Source organism: Elgaria multicarinata, chromosome 3, assembly GCF_023053635.1.
Source record: "Elgaria multicarinata webbii isolate HBS135686 ecotype San Diego chromosome 3, rElgMul1.1.pri, whole genome shotgun sequence".
Taxonomy (NCBI): domain Eukaryota; kingdom Metazoa; phylum Chordata; class Lepidosauria; order Squamata; family Anguidae; genus Elgaria; species Elgaria multicarinata.
Genome location: NC_086173.1, coordinates 8,640,989 through 8,656,976, shown reverse-complemented (window position 1 = coordinate 8,656,976; position 15,988 = coordinate 8,640,989). Strand labels below are relative to the sequence as shown.

Sequence of the window (15,988 nt, the reverse complement as noted above, 5' to 3'; positions counted from 1 at the left end):
CGACGGTCCATCATGCTCCTGGCTTGCTGGTTGGGGACGGCGCTGCTGCTCCTGCTGGCCGCGACTACCGGAGCTGCTGCTGCTGCTGCGTTAGGGCCGGCGGGGGAACGTCTCCGCGCCGCTTGCCCTGCCCCGGGCGGCTGCGACTCCCCCGAGAGCGACCGCAAGGCTCCCTGCGACGGCGACGACGAGAAAGGCTGCGCAACCCGCGCGTCGGGCGAGCCTTGCGGCGTCTACACGGCGAGCTGCGCAAAAGGCTTGCGCTGCGTCCCCCGGCCTGGCGAGCGCGCCCCGTTGCACGCCCTGCTGCGCGGCAGAGGGGTCTGCGCGGCGGGAGCAGCCCAGAAGAGAGGCGGCAAAAACCAGACGGAAGCGGAACCCGCGGCAAGTGAGTGGCCCGCGTCTTGCCCCGGGTGTGAACGCGAAGACGCGGAGTGGTTTGAGGCGGGGTAGTTGCCCCGGAGAGAAGGACCACCGAGACAGACTTGCAGCGGGAGGCGTTTAACGCGTGGTGGTGGTGGGGAAACAGTGGGAAATTATTCTGGTTGCGCCTTAAGATCAAAGAGGCTAAAGGCGCAATCCTATGCATGTTTAGACGGGGGGTGGGTGGGAAGTCCTACAACTGGCTGAGAAATGCTGAGAGTTATAGGACTTTCCCCCCCCACTCCACTTCCTTAACGTGCGTAAGATTGCGCCCTAAATCCGAAACGTTTTTGGTAGGAGGGAAGCCCCGTTGAACACCTTGGGTCTTACCTCTGAGTAAACATCCATAGGATTGGACTGCAAAAGTGTGGCAAAATGGTGACGTTTTCTTTCTCCACTTTAATTAATGCATGCGTCTTCCACCCCTCCCCCCCTCTGGCCCACCCTCAACTTTATTTATTTCTATATGCCTACTTACACATACAAAAGGGATTTGACTCCGAATTAGTGACTGTGGTCGACTTGGAATTGGGGGTGGGAATAGTTCTAAAGTCTTAATGAACGTGCTTCAAAAGTTATTTGGGTAAATTCATAGCAAAACCAACAGAGTCTTATGGCACCTTAAACACTTAACAAATTCATTCTGGCATAAGTTTCATGGACTATACAACAATGAACTTAATCAGAAGCATTCATTTTTTATTTGAAAAGCCACTGATGCTCAGAGCTGATGTAGAGGTATACTGAGGCCAAGATGCCTCCTTAGCTCTCTGAGTCTTTGTATTAATGCAAGCAGCATTCAACGCTGAAAGAGGTGCAAGCAGGTTATTTGTTGCTGAGCCTGTGAAAGAGCTGTTACCTCTATAGGGAAGCTTTGTTCCGTAATCAAACACATCTGGTTGCTTTAGTAGGGAATACTCAGTAAGGCATCAGGCTGGTTCATGCTCCATCATGAGTGCTTTCTGAAGAAGCATTTCTCAAAGCTTGTGAGCTCTGCCTGCTTCCTTCTCCTAATTTTTTTTACTGCTCTTTCTTGGCCTCCCACCCTGCTGCAATAACTACTCCTATGCAAGTGAGCCCAGTAAGCTGTTGTGAGAGTAGCTCCAGACCATGACAGATTTATTTTATATATTTATTTTTATGCCTTTTTGCCCTCTTGCAAGGAGCCCAAGGTGCTGTATGTGATCCTCCTCCTCTCCCTTTTACCACAACCCTGAGGGGTAGGTTAGCCCGAGAGCCAGTGACTGGCCCAAAGTCACCCAGTGAGCTACTAGAAGCCCGGTCTCCTGTGTCCCCGTCCAACAATCTAACCACTACACTACACTGGCTGTTGCACAAAACCTCAGTTGCCAAGTCTCGACCTGGAATTTCATCCATCTGCCTCTTGCTTAAACCCAGAGCAGATGCAGTGCCAAATCTGGGGGGGGGGGGGGATTGTGAGAGTGCCTCTTCCTGCTTGAAACTTCTCCTCCTTCCCCTCTCCCACTGGGGACCCCCCCCCCCCCCGTTAAAGAACCTGTGCCCTAACAAGATCACAGCCAGTGAATTCATGGGAGGCTCCAATGAGTTCTTTGTGGTTTTGCTTTGTAGAATGCAAGTACCCACTAGTTTCTGTGGTGGACAGAGACAACCTGGGAAGGGAGAGGTTGGGCTTGAACTCTGCAACATTAATCCGAGCAGAGTTTGGCTCTGGCAGGGCTTGCCTCGTCCTCCTTTTTTATGACTTAGTTTTGTAATTAGAAATCATGCGGTGATTTAAGGATGCTGTTGTGCCGCTGAACTCTAAAATGCTAGAGTGTGGGTCTGTGGCAATAGAGGAAAAGATGCAGATGTGTCTGTGCTACCGTGCCTAGCTCAGCATAGGAGTGCAACCTCTTTTGTTTTGTGGCCGTTTGAAAACTTGCCTATTTTCTTCCGCTGCATAAAATGGGCTGCAGTCTGCAGGCTGGATATTTGTGAGTGCAATTAACTTAGCTCGCTCGCCTTCAACCTGAAAACGGAGCCTTTCTGCCAGGTGATAGAGGGACGCTGGCCAACTCCCGTAGGTGCATAATTTCGCCAGCAAAACTTGGGCCAATAGGAGAACTTGCATTATCATTCTTTAAAATACGAGTAAGCGAAAGAGAGAGAGTTAAAGTTCCTGGCTCGGCATTTCCTTTTTCAACATCTTTTCTACTGAACTAGACTTCCTTGCCATTTGTGCCAGAGCCAGTTTGGGTCTGTAAATAGCTGTACCACAGTCCAGATCTGGAAAGTGTGTTCTCCAACTCCGGGATCCCTGTAATCAGTCACTGAACTATAGATGAGCATGTCAGCTGGAGCTTAAAACTGCAGCAGGCCTGCTCAGTTGACTAGGAAAGGACAGAAAGACTTGATCCTAATGCTTTTACCAGGCCTACGCAACCCACAGAGGCTTTATACCAAAGTGGGGAACTGGCCCCTTACCTAATTTCATTTAGTCTAAGGGTTATGCCCCAAATCCCACCCCCTTTGCCTGATGAGAGTGCCTTTGAAAGTTTGGATAGTGGGAAGTATCCTTTTCGGCATTAGTGCTAACATAACCAACATTGCGCTAGCATAAACTGCCTCTAGCCCAACGGTTATAGCATTGGCTGGCATGAGGCATCTTCCTGCAAAAACGTTGCGTCAGCAAACACTTTTGGCATTGTGCTACAGGTAGCTTATGCTACCACAACGTCGTTGATGTTAGGGCCAAATAGGACATTGCCCAGGGCCAGCTAGTGGTGTGTGGGTTTCCAGGAAAATGTTGAATTGAAAAATTAGGGTAATTAGCAAAATTTCCTGGTGCCCTGGTATAATCTAATTTAGCATATTTATGTTATTTGCATTTAGTAAACAACAGAACTAAAGAGTACCTCATGTTAGAAAAAAAAATGTCCCCGAACACCACAAGTATTTGACCTGACCTGACCGGCGAAATTAATGCGCAGTTAATATGATTTGAATGCTATAATATGTAGATGTTTTATTGCAGTACTTGAAGAATTGTAAAGATGATAGCATGTGCTTCCTTTGCATTGTTAAAATTTAAGAGAAAAAAACCAAAAGTGCTGAAAACTGACACACGAATTCATTTTAGTTACCCAATGACCTGTGCGTGATAGACTGACAACCATTCGTCTGCAACGTTATAGCTGCCAAGGCTGCCTAATACTGTGTTTGCAGTTGGCATTCATTCGTTGTTAAAATTAACCTTGGGAAATAGATTAAAAACCCGCCAAGCGGTTTTTAGCAGGAAAGGTGGGTGGGGTGAATCTAGTCCCCCATTTGCCCCGTGTCACCAACTGCCTGGTGGACCGCTCTTCCATGCTAGGCAAGTCAGTAGCACGTTGCCAGCCTCCGCATGAAAGATTGGCACTGTGGTTGCACTAAAAGCCAGGCAAATTGCAGTGAACTCAGTCTTTAAAAGGATGAGAAGGTAACAGGGAAAACAATGGAATGGAACTGGATGGCACTAACATCATCTGCATTCTCCAGCATTCCCAAGTGAGCAAATGATACTGATTCTGCAGAAAACAGCTACTGTGGAAGCAACAAGAGGTGGCTTAATAAAATTCTCTCTTGAAGTGGGGCTCCAATCTTAACTCTAGTCCTTTGCCCCTCTTCATGATTAGCAGAGTGCATGTGACCATTTTGTAGGAACATAGGCAGCTGCCCTAACCTGAGTCAGACCAATTGGTCCATCGAGCCCAGCACTGTCGACACTGACTGGCAGCAATGGTTCTCCAGGGTTTCAGATGAGATTCTTTTCCTCGCCCTACCCGGGAAAGCCAGGGATCAAACCTGGGACCTTCTGCATTCAAAGCAGGTGCTCTATCCGCTGAGCTACAAACTCTCCTTAATATAGATGATTATTTTATATAATCAACTCTGCTTGGTGCAAAAATATGGACTGCCTTGGCACAGTCCATATTTGGACCTTCAGCAGGCTGATTAAAGAAAAATTGATCTCTTACAGAAGGGGTGTTTGATTCTCTTCAGCCCAAGGGCCGAGTTCCATTTCAGAGAAGCCCCCGGGGGCCGCATTCAAAGGGAAAGCCACCAGTGGCAGCACAGGAGATTGAAGGACTACTTGGGAGTTTTGGTCAGCATGTACCTCCAATGGCTTGCAAAATAAATGCTCATCCTTTTACCACAATCAAATCCAGAGGCAGGAAGGGAGGAGGTGTGGGGATCGTGCCAAACCCTCCCTTTTGGGTAGGAACTGCGGTGGGAGAAGTACTTACATTGATGAGCTTGAGAAGTTAATTGCCTCTTGATAATTAAGAAACATTGAGGCCCATTCTCCTCTCCTTCCCACTCTGAAATATTCAAGGACAATCTTATTCAGTTGTACCAAGCTGTGAACCAATTCTTGGCGGGAGTGAGGGATGCAGTTTTACAAAGTGAAAAGAGAAGCATCCATCTTCTCCGTTATAAATGTGACATTGAATGTTGCTTTATGTGATGCTCAGCTGTCTGTCCTTATAATGCAATTGCAGCCAGACTGGTGCTTTTTCTCATTTTCTACAGGCAAATATTGTTCGAGAAATTATGTTAAACCTGCATTTTAGGCTGTAATGGTATGTACAATTTCCTGGAGTAGGCATCAAGAACACAACAAGCCTTACTTCTGAGTAAGCATGCAGAGGCATGCAATGTAAGTTGTCAAAATCCAGGGACATTATTTACTACATGGTCATGAATTAAAGAAGCTTGCTATAGAATTATATCCAATAAATCCATCAGAGTACTAAAAAAAATCCAGCTCTTTAAATTCAAGTTTCTAGCCCTCGTTTGTGCAGAAATAGACTTTGAAAGGTAAAAATAATGTGAGAGACTCATAGACTTTACCCAGGGTAGTGGTGATGTCTGGATGTATTAAGTACATGTTTCTTCATTCTTTGCCATTCTTCCATTGCCTTGTTTTCAGCAGTTAGGGACATGCATAGAAAACACTTACCAACATCTGCAGATGTTAAGTATTATGGGTTAGGGTTAACGATTTATACTGTTCAGTGTTAAGCTGATGAACTTTTTTACTTGTGGAATCTTAGGGCTAGTTCTAGTGCAAGCATCTAGGGCTCCAATATGGATTGGATCCAGCACCTGTGGGTACGGGATTTAAACCTTCCTACCCAGAATCCCCCCAGCCTCCCGCATGGGGAAAGAAAGAAAAACCCTCCAGTAGCAACATTGGAGTTTTTTCCTTTAGGCCCCATGTGTCATGTAAGAAGGTTTAACTACCACTCTTACCCATACATAGTGAGCCTAATGTATACTGGGGTCCTGTATGCTGAATGCTAGAGGAAATAAAAATGTTACGAACATCTGCACACTACAAATTAAATGCAGCAGATAATTTAGCCCTTAAGATTCTTCAGTTATACTTAACTAGTCTGGCATTACATAGCTTAACAAGTCCCATCTTTGTTTGCTTTGGCCACAAGGTTGCGATCTTGCGCCTTCTTACTTAAGGTGACCAACTGTCGGTATTTCCCTGGATTTGTCTGGATTTTTGTTCTATCCTGGGTGTCAAGGGGCATTTTCTGTAATTTTCTATTATGTCTGGGAAAGACATGCTTTCCCCTTTAAGGCCGTCATTAGTATCGCAGGGGGAATGACACGTTGTCTGGAGGCATGTCATTCTCCCCCTTCCCCAACTGTTCCAATTGGGGCCTTAAAGGGGGAAAGTGTGTCATTCCCGGACATTATAGAAAAGGCCCCAATTGGAACAGAGGAGGGGAAAGTGCACTTTTCGGGGCCTCCAGAAAGCGGATCATTCCCACCCACCCACCACACTAATGGCAGATGCCATTGGTGTGATGGGGGGAATGATCCACTTTCTGGAGGCCCTGGAAAGTGCACTTCTCCACCCCACCTCACTGGATGTCCTCTTTTTTGGTTTCTTAAATACAGTCACCCTATTCTTACTGGGACCCAAAGCACATTGAACACCATACAAAAAGTTTCTGAGTAAACATCCCTAGGATTTATTTATTTATTTCATTTCTATACCGCCCAATAGCCGAAGCTCTCTGGGCGGTTCACAAAAATTAAAACCATGAAGAGCATAATAAAACAACCAACAATTTAAAAACTCAAATACAAAATACAATATAAAAAGCACGACCAGGATAAAACCACACAGCAAAAATTGATATAGGTTAAAATATGAAATTAAAACAGCAGAGTTTAAATTGAAGTTAAATTAGGTGTTAAAATACTGATTGGGCACCCCGAGTTTTAAGATGGAGTCTAACCACTGATCAGGGATTGGTGCATCCTTCATAAATAGCCAACTCCTGTGTGACGGGAAGATATGACTTCTGACATCACAAGGAACTTGGAGACTTGGTATTACAAGCCACTAAAAAGGCTTTGTGTTGAAGATCTTCCCCTCTTCCTTCTTATTCCTATAGTTTTGGCAGCCTTAAATGGTATCTGCTATCCTATCTGGGGTTGCTGGGAGTTGTAGTCCAGCACATCTTGAGAGCACCAGGTTGGGGAAACCTTATGCCAGGGGCCTCTGGCGCCCCCTTCCAGGTGTTGCATGAGAAATGGAGGAGAGGAAGTGATAGCGTGAATAAGCTAGTGCCTGCTCCTGAGCAACATTCACGTCTTCAGTGCGCCTTCAGCACATGTAATCTGTAAAGTGGTGGGCACAGGCCCATAGTGCTGTTATAGGCCCACTTGCAGTCTTGGGGGCCCTATCTGCTGCTGTAGGAGTGATCCATGTATCTATGAGAAATGGTTGAAAGAATTGAGTATATTTGGCCTGGCAAAGAGAAGCTTCTTAGGAGACATGAATAGAGGTCTTTAAATGTCTGGCCAGCTGGCATGCCAAAGAAGGAGCAGACGTCTTCCATTGCGCCAGAGGGCAGGACTGGAACCAATGGCTGGAAATTGCAGGGAACCAGATTTTGGCTAAACATTAGAAACTTCCTAACAATGTGGCAGTGGAACAGCCTTCCTTGGGAGGTGTTTAAACTGAGGCTGAAGGCTATTGTCAGGGACCCTTTCAATTCTGTGATTAAGAACTGCTGGATCAGACTGAGGGTCTATCTAGTCCAGCATTCTGTTCACACAGTGGCCAAGCAGCTGTCGACCAGGAACCCACAAGCAGGATATGTGTGCAACAGCTCCCTCCCACCCATGTTCCCCAGCAACTGGTGCACACAGGCTTACTGCCTCTGACATTGGAGGTAGCACATAGCTATCAGGACTAATAGCCACTGATAGCCTTCTCCTCCAGGAAACTGTTTTCATACCCACATCATTCCATGTAAAAGAACTGATAATGATTTCCTATGGGGTAGGACTCATCTAGAAGCTGTGTATTTCACTTGGGTTCTCTGCATAGCAGAGTTGACACAGCGTCTAATGCAATATGGCTTCTGAGCTATTCCTGAAGTCTGGAGTAGAAAACCCAGAGGGTTGTGTCCAACTGAGTACAATTCATTTCAATGGGTCTACTCTAAGTCAGACTATTAAAGGATACAACCCACAAGTTCCTGGCCCGCCCTTGATGCCAAGATGGCGGGGAGGGGGGTAGCCATTCATTTCTTGGCAGATCTCGGACTTCCCCTGAGGAAAGCCAAAACTGAATAATTATAGGTGTTCAAGATGAGTACATGTAGCCTTAATTAGGATGAGGTTCTTACAGGGAGAACTGAAGCGTTCACCACCCGTAGTCCTAAGAACTGACAAGATTATGGAGCAGGGGGTAGTGAGGATAAATTTGGAGTGGTTGTCTTTAAGGGGAACTTCATGTGACTGCTACGTTGCCTCCCCCCACCCCCACCCCACCCCACCCCGAGCTTTAAAAGGTGGACTTAGCTTTAAAACTGCTTTTGGACACTGCTGTTTTTAGGCTGCTGCAGTTCTTCCCCTTCTTTCAATTCCGATTGTGAGAACACAACAGAGTTAAAGTGTGGGAAAAGGCATACAGGCTGCGTCCTGCAAAATATCAGGTCAGGACAAAATTGTCCAGAATGTCAAGGAAGATGAAAAGTTTCCCCACTGTCCAGTTGGCCAAAGTTTTCAGCTATACCTCAGGACTCTGTACGTGCTGTTGCTCACCACAGCTTTCTACCTAGAGCAAAGGTGCTCTTCCTTTGCTTTAGGATTAAAATCAAAGACACATTTCATTCTTGCTTAAACATGCATGCTTTTTCCTCAACCCATTCCCCAAACAATGGGCAAGTATTTTTTTTTCCTTCACGCAGGATAGATTCCTACCCAGGATCCTGTCATCTCCTTGTCCTGTCACAGATTTGGAGCTGTGCTTTCTAGGTGATGGTAAATGCTTCCCTGACACCTGTCAGCAGGAGCTGATGTATGAGCCATCAATATGAGCCAACAGTGTGATATGGCTGCAAGAAAGGCCAATGCTATTTTGGGCTGCATTAATAGAAGTATAGCTTCCAAATCACGTGAGGTCCTGGTTCCTCTCTATTCGGCCCTGGTTAGGCCTCATCTAGAGTATTGCGTCCAGTTCTGGGCTCCACAATTCAAGAAGGACGCAGACAAGCTGGAGCGTGTTCAGAAGAGGGCAACCAGGATGATCAGAGGTCTAGAAACAAAGCCCTATGAAGAGAGACTGAAAGAACTGGGCAGGTTTAGCCTGGAGAAGAGAAGATTGAGGGGAGACATGATAGCACTCTTCAGATACTTAAAATGTTGTCACACAGAGGAGGGCCAGGATCTCTTCTCGATCCTCCCAGAGTGCAGGACACGGAATAACAGGCTCAAGTTAAAGGAAGCCAGATTCCAGCTGGACATCAGGAAAAACTTCCTGACTGTTAGAGCAGTGCGACGGTGGAATCAGCTACCTAGGGAGGTTGTGGGCTCTCCCACACTTGAGGCATTCAAGAGGCAGCTGGACAACCATCTGTCAGGGATGCTTTAGGGTGGATTCCTGCATTGAGCAGGGGGTTGGACTCGATGGCCTTGTAGGCCCCTTCCAACTCTGCTATTCTATGATTCTATCAGGGAATTCCAGTCCGTCCTTGGGGGGAGCGTTACTGGTCATGTGAGCCGATGGTTGCATCCAATTCAGTAGCTTAATTTTTCAAGGCATACCTTATCTTCGGTCACAGTGCAGAGTTTGCGAATCGCTGTCCTGAAGTTGGTCCTCCTTGAGAAGACTAAAAAGCTGAAGTCTGTTTCTGTCTCTCTAGGTGATGGCTGGAAGGAGAATCACCAACCAGGTCAGTCAACTCCCGATCCTTTCTCCTTGCAAGAGGTCACCGTTGGCAAAGCCCAGCTACAGCAGCTCTCCCTGAGCAGTGATGGCAAACAGGGATTTGATACGGTGCGTGGAATGAGAGACCCCTGTGGTTGGGCAACCACTTCTGGGAGAGGATTGATTGGGGCTGTGTTTCCCACCTCATGTCCTGCTGGAAATGGGGTGCCTTGCTCTGGACAGCCATTCTTGCACTGGGATGCCAGGCCTTGCAGAAAAACCACACAATCTCCACATTGCTAGTCTTACCTGTCTGCTCTTCTTTCTCCATCTTTGTGCCCCCATGCCAAAGAATGAGTGGCTACAAAGAGAGGCCACCAGTGAGGGAGGAAGCAGCAGCCAGGCACCTCTCCACCGTGCCTGGGTCCAGCTCCAGCTGAGAGCCCCCTCCCTCCTGCTACCAACTGTCCCTGCAGAGGCCACCAGTGAGGGAGGAAGCAGCAGCCAGGCACCTCTCCACCGTGCCTGGGTCCAGCTCCAGCTGAGAGCCCCCTCCCTCCTGCTACCAACTGTCCCTGCAGAGGCCACCAGTGAGGGAGGAAGCAGCAGCCAGGCACCTCTCCACCGTGCCTGGGTCCAGCTCCAGCTGAGAGCCCCCTCCCTCCTGCTACCAACTGTCCCTGCAGAGGCCACCAGTGAGCAGCCAGGCACCTCTCCACCGTGCCTGGGTCCAGCTCCAGCTCAGAGCCCCCTCCCTCCTGCTACCAACTGTAACTGCTGAACTTTCCAACTAAGATTGTAGTGCCTGAATTTGCTTTCCTTTTCCCCCTCCTCCTCCTCCCTCCCAATCCCCTTTCCTTTTGTGTCATGTCTTTTAGATTGTAAGCCTGTGGGCAGGGACTGGCAAGAAATACTTCTGTAAGCCGCCATGAGAGCCTAGGCTGAATGGCGGCATAAAAAATCCTTAAATAAATAAATAAAATAAATAAATAAAAATAAAAAGTTAAGGAAATAATGAAACAAACTTATAGCAAAAACAATCTTTTATAGAGATAAAAAAATAAAATGTGGAACACTTTTTAGAGGCATACACACAAAGATAGTAAGTGTACAGACAACAGTAATACAATAAAGCTGCTCCACAATGTCCCTGAGTGTGAAGGCCAAACGCGTTTCAGCTTGCGATCTTCTTCAGTGGCCTGATAGTTAAAATAAATCATTATTATTGTTGTTTTGTGTATGTTATCTTTATTTATTTTAGCTATCAGGCCACTGAAGAAGATCGCAAGTTGAAACGCGTTTGGCCTTCACTCACATTGTGGAGCAGTTTTATTATTACTGTTGTCTGTATGCTTATTATCTTTGTGTGTATGCCTCTAAAAAGTGTTCCACATTTTCTTTTTTTTATATATATAAAAGATTTTTTGCTATGTTTATTGTTTCATTATTTCCTTAACTTTGTAGCCACTCATTGTTTAACTTCTGGTTAAGGTGAGCACCTGTTGTTCATATGTCCCCATGCCAAAGACCAATCTGTAATTTCTGAAAAGCATGTAGTATAGTCCTGGGATATTATTATTATTATTATTATTTATCATATTTATACCCCGCTCCTCAGCCAAAAAAGGCTCTCAGAGCGGCTTACACTTAGCAAAAAAGACAGTCCCTGCCCTCAGGCTTACAGTCTAATAAAGACATGACACACAAGGAACAGGAGTTCAGGAGGGGGGGAGGAGAGAGAGAGAGTCCAACAGGAGCAGACCATGATGTTTCTTCTGCCTGCTCCTGTCCCCTTGCTCTTTCTTCTTCCCCACAGGGCCAAGATGACAGTTTGCCTTGTGGGGTGGGGGAAGAGTCCAACAGGAGCAGGCCATGATGTTTCTTCTGCCTGCTCCTGTCCCCTTGCTCTTTCTTCTTCCCCACAGGGCCATGATTGCACATTTTCAGAAAGAAGATCACATAATTGAAGACTTCCCCCATGGTTTGAGACACAAACCAAGCCATCCTTTCTGTAGAAATCCAGCATGTCAGGGAGAAGGGTTCAACTCCACCTTCCCAACTTTGATGTGTGTGTGTGTGTGTATATAAATAATAAAAACATGTAAACATAAAATATATTTCGAGTTAAACATTTCAGCTTCCGCCCTTGTCAATAGCTGTGTTGTTAAATTGCTATCAGGAGTGGCAAATTGGAATGCCTGGAGATGAATATTCATGTCTCTGATAGGAATGTTGGCTTCTGAAGTGGCTCAAATACCTGCATTTAAAGTAATATCAAACCCAGTCTGAATACACTTCTTGGGTGACTTTTATGCTTCTGTCCACCCAGGTACACCACAACCCCTCTGTTGTTACTTCCTTTGCTAACTAACTGCTGTCTTACCTCTGTTTGCCAGGCCCCTTGCCGCATGCACTTGGCAGCCATCTTGCAGGAGCTGAAGGCCCCCCTCTACCTGAATGGGGAAGACATCTTCATTCCCAATTGTGACACCAAAGGCTTCTACAGGCGGAAGCAGGTACGGATGGAAATGTGGCTCGGAGGTGAAGCGAGTTGCTGTTGGGGCTTTATTTATTATTGCATTTATATCCCGCCTTTTTTCCGGCAAGGAACCCAAGGCGGTGTACATAATCCTCCTCTCCACTTTATCCTCACAACAACAGCCCTGTGAGGTGGGTTGGGCTGAGAGTCTGTGACTGGCCCAAAGTCACCCAGTGGGTTTCCATGGCCGAGTGGGGACTAGAACCTGGATCTCCCAACTCCCAGTCCGACACTCTAGCCACTACACCACACTGGCACCGCTTTAAGGCAGCACATAACCAAGCAGGCAAGAACTGACCCTGGGCTGTGAAGAGCAGCTGTTAGACGATGATGTCAAGGGAGTATAAGGTGTGTTACCCCAACCTGGAGCTGCCCACAGCTCCATTGGAAGAGAAAAAGTGGAGAAGAGTATTGGTCTCCTTAAATGTGCAAGAGAGGTATAAGATGACCCAGCGCCAACGTGGCTGCTGATGCTTTGCAGTCTCCATTGGAGCAGTAATGCTGGGGTGCAGAGCTGAGGACATAGCGAGGGAGGGAGGAAGCAGCAGCCAGGCACCTCTCCACCGTGCCTGGGTCCAGCTCCAGCTCAGAGCCCCCTCCCTCCTGCTGTCAACTGTCACTGCAGAGGCCACCAGTGAGGGAGGAAGCAGCAGCCAGGCACCTCTCCATCATGCCTGGGTCCAGCTCCAGCTGAGAGCCCCCTCCCTCCTGCTACCAACTGTAACTGCTGAACTTTCCAACTAAGATTGTAGTGCCTGAATTTGCTTTCCTTCCCCCCCTCTCCTCCTCCTCCCTCCCAATCCCCTTTCCTTTTGTGTCATGTCTTTTAGATTGTAAGCCTGTGGGCAGGGACTGTCAAGAAATACTTTTGTAAGCCGCCATGAGAGCCTTTTTTGGCTGAATGGCGGCATAAAAATCCTTAAATAAATAAAATAAATAAAAAAATAGCCAAGCTCCATGTGGACCCGGCTGCCTTCCTTCTAAGGCACAGGGAGCTATTAAGTCCTGGCTACTGCTGACCGGGGGACTGTTTTTTTGTTTTGCACAAACAGAATGAACACAAAGTTGGCTGCTTGATGCGTAATGCATCTAGTGAGATGTGGCCTAGATGCTGCCCTGCCATAACATTCAAACAACCTGCGTGCATATGCTGTTGGCCCTACTTAGGCAACTTAGGGCCTTCCCAGATGTTTTGGACTACAAACCCCAACTCGCATAGCCAGTGACTGGGGATTATGGGGGTTGAAGTCCAAAATAACTGGAGGTTACCAGGTTGCCTTTCCCCACTGTTGAGCAAGGGTGTCAAAATCCTAAATCCTCTGTTTGGACCTGGCAATCAGTCAGTTTCTCTTCCTGCCATACATGCTACTGAAGAGGGACCTGGCTGCCTCCTTTTACTACTGCAGTCCAAACCTGTTAATACTTATGCAGAAGTAAATCCTGCTAAGGCCAATGGAACTGACTCCCTGGTAGTAATTGCTGCTCAGGGCTGCAGTTTTTGTTGCTGCTTTCTTCCCTGTCCAGCCCCACTCGCTCATTCAGTCCCATCAGCATTTCGGTGCTGCTTTGGTTTTTTTAACACACTCTGCATTGTTCCGGCTTTCTTGGATATTGGCTTTGCTGAGGTAGCAGCAAGAATGCTGCAGTGGTCTTGTGATGTCATGCAGGGCTAGCAAATCAGGGCCATGCACAGTCAGTTTGGGCATCACGCAAGAACAGCTTTCTTCTGAGCACTTTAGAGAATATTGTATATTTGAAGAAAAAGCAGGTGTGCTTCCACTCTGGGCTTGATACATTAAATATGTCTGTATGAACCCCTCAGACCACTTGGGACTTGGAAATGGCCCTAAACAAGCAACTGATAGGGGTGTATCATACTGAAAATATTTCTTGTAAATGACAAGTGTCTTTTGGCTTTGGTGAAGTGTTTCCCAAACGCACTCTTCCCCATTCACTGAATTAAATTTTTCAAGAATTGAACAGGGAGATGCTCAGAATGTGTAATTCGGAGCCCAGCATTACTTCCATGGTTCCATGGAGACACAACCTTGTAATTGGCTTCCAAAACATGGGAAATGGTCCACAGCTCAGTGGTAGCGCTCAGGCTTTGCGAGGAGGCACATCCTAGCTTGAATCTCCAGCACATTCAGCTAAAAAGTTGAGATGTAGTAAAAGACATGAGGCCTTGGAGAACCACTGTCACCCAGTGTAGGTAACACTGAGCTAGATGGACTGCGTGTCTACCACATCGTATGAAATGGGCATGATGTCATTCAGTTGCTCCTTATCAGGAACGAATGATAACATCCCCGTTGCAGGGCTGTGGCAGAATCACTCACCACAACCCCAGTGGAGGTGGATTACAAGGAAGCAAAGCCAAAACTGCCTGCCCTTGGGAGAAACTGCCCAGTGCATCTCTGCGTTAAGTTATTGCTCTCTTCTAGGCTTGCCTCCTTCCAGTTGGGAACTTGCACAAAATACAGAGGGTGGATGTAGCAGGGTGAGGAACTCTTTTATGTTAAAAACAAACTTTAAGCTCCTGCTGGGCAGGATGTCAGCTTAATTATTCTCTCTTTCTCTCCCCTCCCCACCTTTCTCTTAATTGGACTTGTAATCTGAATTGGTCTTCTGATTCGTTTGGCTTGAATGTTCCAGTCTGAATCAGAAGTAAAGAAATCCAGAGTCTCCCCAGGAGGAGGTGCTGTTTTTCAGGCCTAAACATTCAAGAATGCTGGCTTTGCTACTGAAGGGGTATATGGTGTTGATTCGCTTTCTCCCTTGTCTCCTGTTAACATCTTTCCTCTCTGCAGTGCCGGGCGTCCAAAGGGCAGAAGAGAGGCCAATGCTGGTGCGTGGATAAGAGAGGCCATCGGTTGGAGGGACTGGACGAAAACCCTCTTTGCCTACTTGCTAACAGTGACTGAGTGGGGCTAGGGGGGCGCACAGTGCTTCAGCAGCAGAGACTCTTGACGAAGAGGAATCTCCGTACTATAGAACGGTTACAGAAATGTTTGCTTTTAACTTATTGTGTGGTTGCTGCCTTGCTGGGGTCCTGCGTTCCTTGGTGTAACCTTGGAGCAGCTATTATGTTTGATGATAGCCCACAAAAGGTTGGAAGAGCCTGGACTGGCTGCTTCAAGGCAACAGCAGACAGGAAGCTTTTAACTCCACGAGTGAAGACACTTTGTTGAATAAGCTATCGGTGGTTGCGCTGGCACCTGAGCCAGCTGTTCTATTTGGTAGGTGTGGCATGTATCACAGGTGCTAAACCAGAAGGGGAATGCGAGTAGCCAGATGTTGAGAGTGGGATGTGTGTGTATGAGTGTGTATAGTTCTCAAGCAAGCCTGGAGGGGTAATGCAGACAAATATGAGATGCAGCCAGTATATACCTTAAGCATCCTTCTACCAAGGTAGAGGTGATTAGGAAGAACTGAAAAAGGTACATGGGGAAAGAAGGCAATTTTGTGAAAGGGGACTATGGAATGGGTGTTCATATTGTTGCCAACACCTACAGTTAGAACAAGGTAGTGGAAGTGATAACTGGTGCAGGGCACTTGTGCTTGGTCCCCTTTATACCAAAACCTGCTTCTTCCTCAGTCGCCCCTCTGTACTGGGTTGTCTAACGGTTTCCCCACAAGCAGATTATTAGGAGTGCTACCCGTGTGGTAGGATTTGTTGATGGGAGGGCCTGAGGCTGCCTTCCCCACAGAGGAGCAGCGCATGATGGATCTTTCCCTATTCTCTACAGTGGGCTTTAATTTAACTCTTCGCATTTGAGAGGGTGGGTTTTGGCTTCTGTATGTTTCACTGTCATTGTCTACAATAAATCTGGTGCCTA

The 15,988-nt window shown here is 47.0% G+C and overlaps 1 protein-coding gene across 1 annotated transcript; it reads left to right on the top strand.

Moving 5' to 3' along the window:
* The first annotated feature begins 12 nt into the window (after window positions 1-12).
* IGFBP6 (insulin like growth factor binding protein 6) lies at window positions 13-15,988 on the top strand. Its single transcript, XM_063118934.1, has 4 exons — window positions 13-388; window positions 9,606-9,739; window positions 12,007-12,126; window positions 14,960-15,988. The coding sequence occupies exons 1-4, from the start codon at window positions 13-15 to the stop codon at window positions 15,071-15,073; spliced, it is 744 nt and encodes a 247-aa protein (XP_062975004.1). The 3' UTR covers window positions 15,074-15,988.

Excerpts from the sequence above, each read along its gene's own strand:
- IGFBP6 (XM_063118934.1), top strand. The coding sequence starts at position 13 with ATGCTCCTGGCTTGCTGGTTGGGGACGGCGCTGCTGCTCCTGCTGGCC. Across the intron at positions 9,740-12,006 it reads GCAAACAGGGATTTGATACG|GCCCCTTGCCGCATGCACTT; the intron begins GTGCGTGGAATG and ends TCTGTTTGCCAG. Across the intron at positions 12,127-14,959 it reads GCTTCTACAGGCGGAAGCAG|TGCCGGGCGTCCAAAGGGCA; the intron begins GTACGGATGGAA and ends TCCTCTCTGCAG.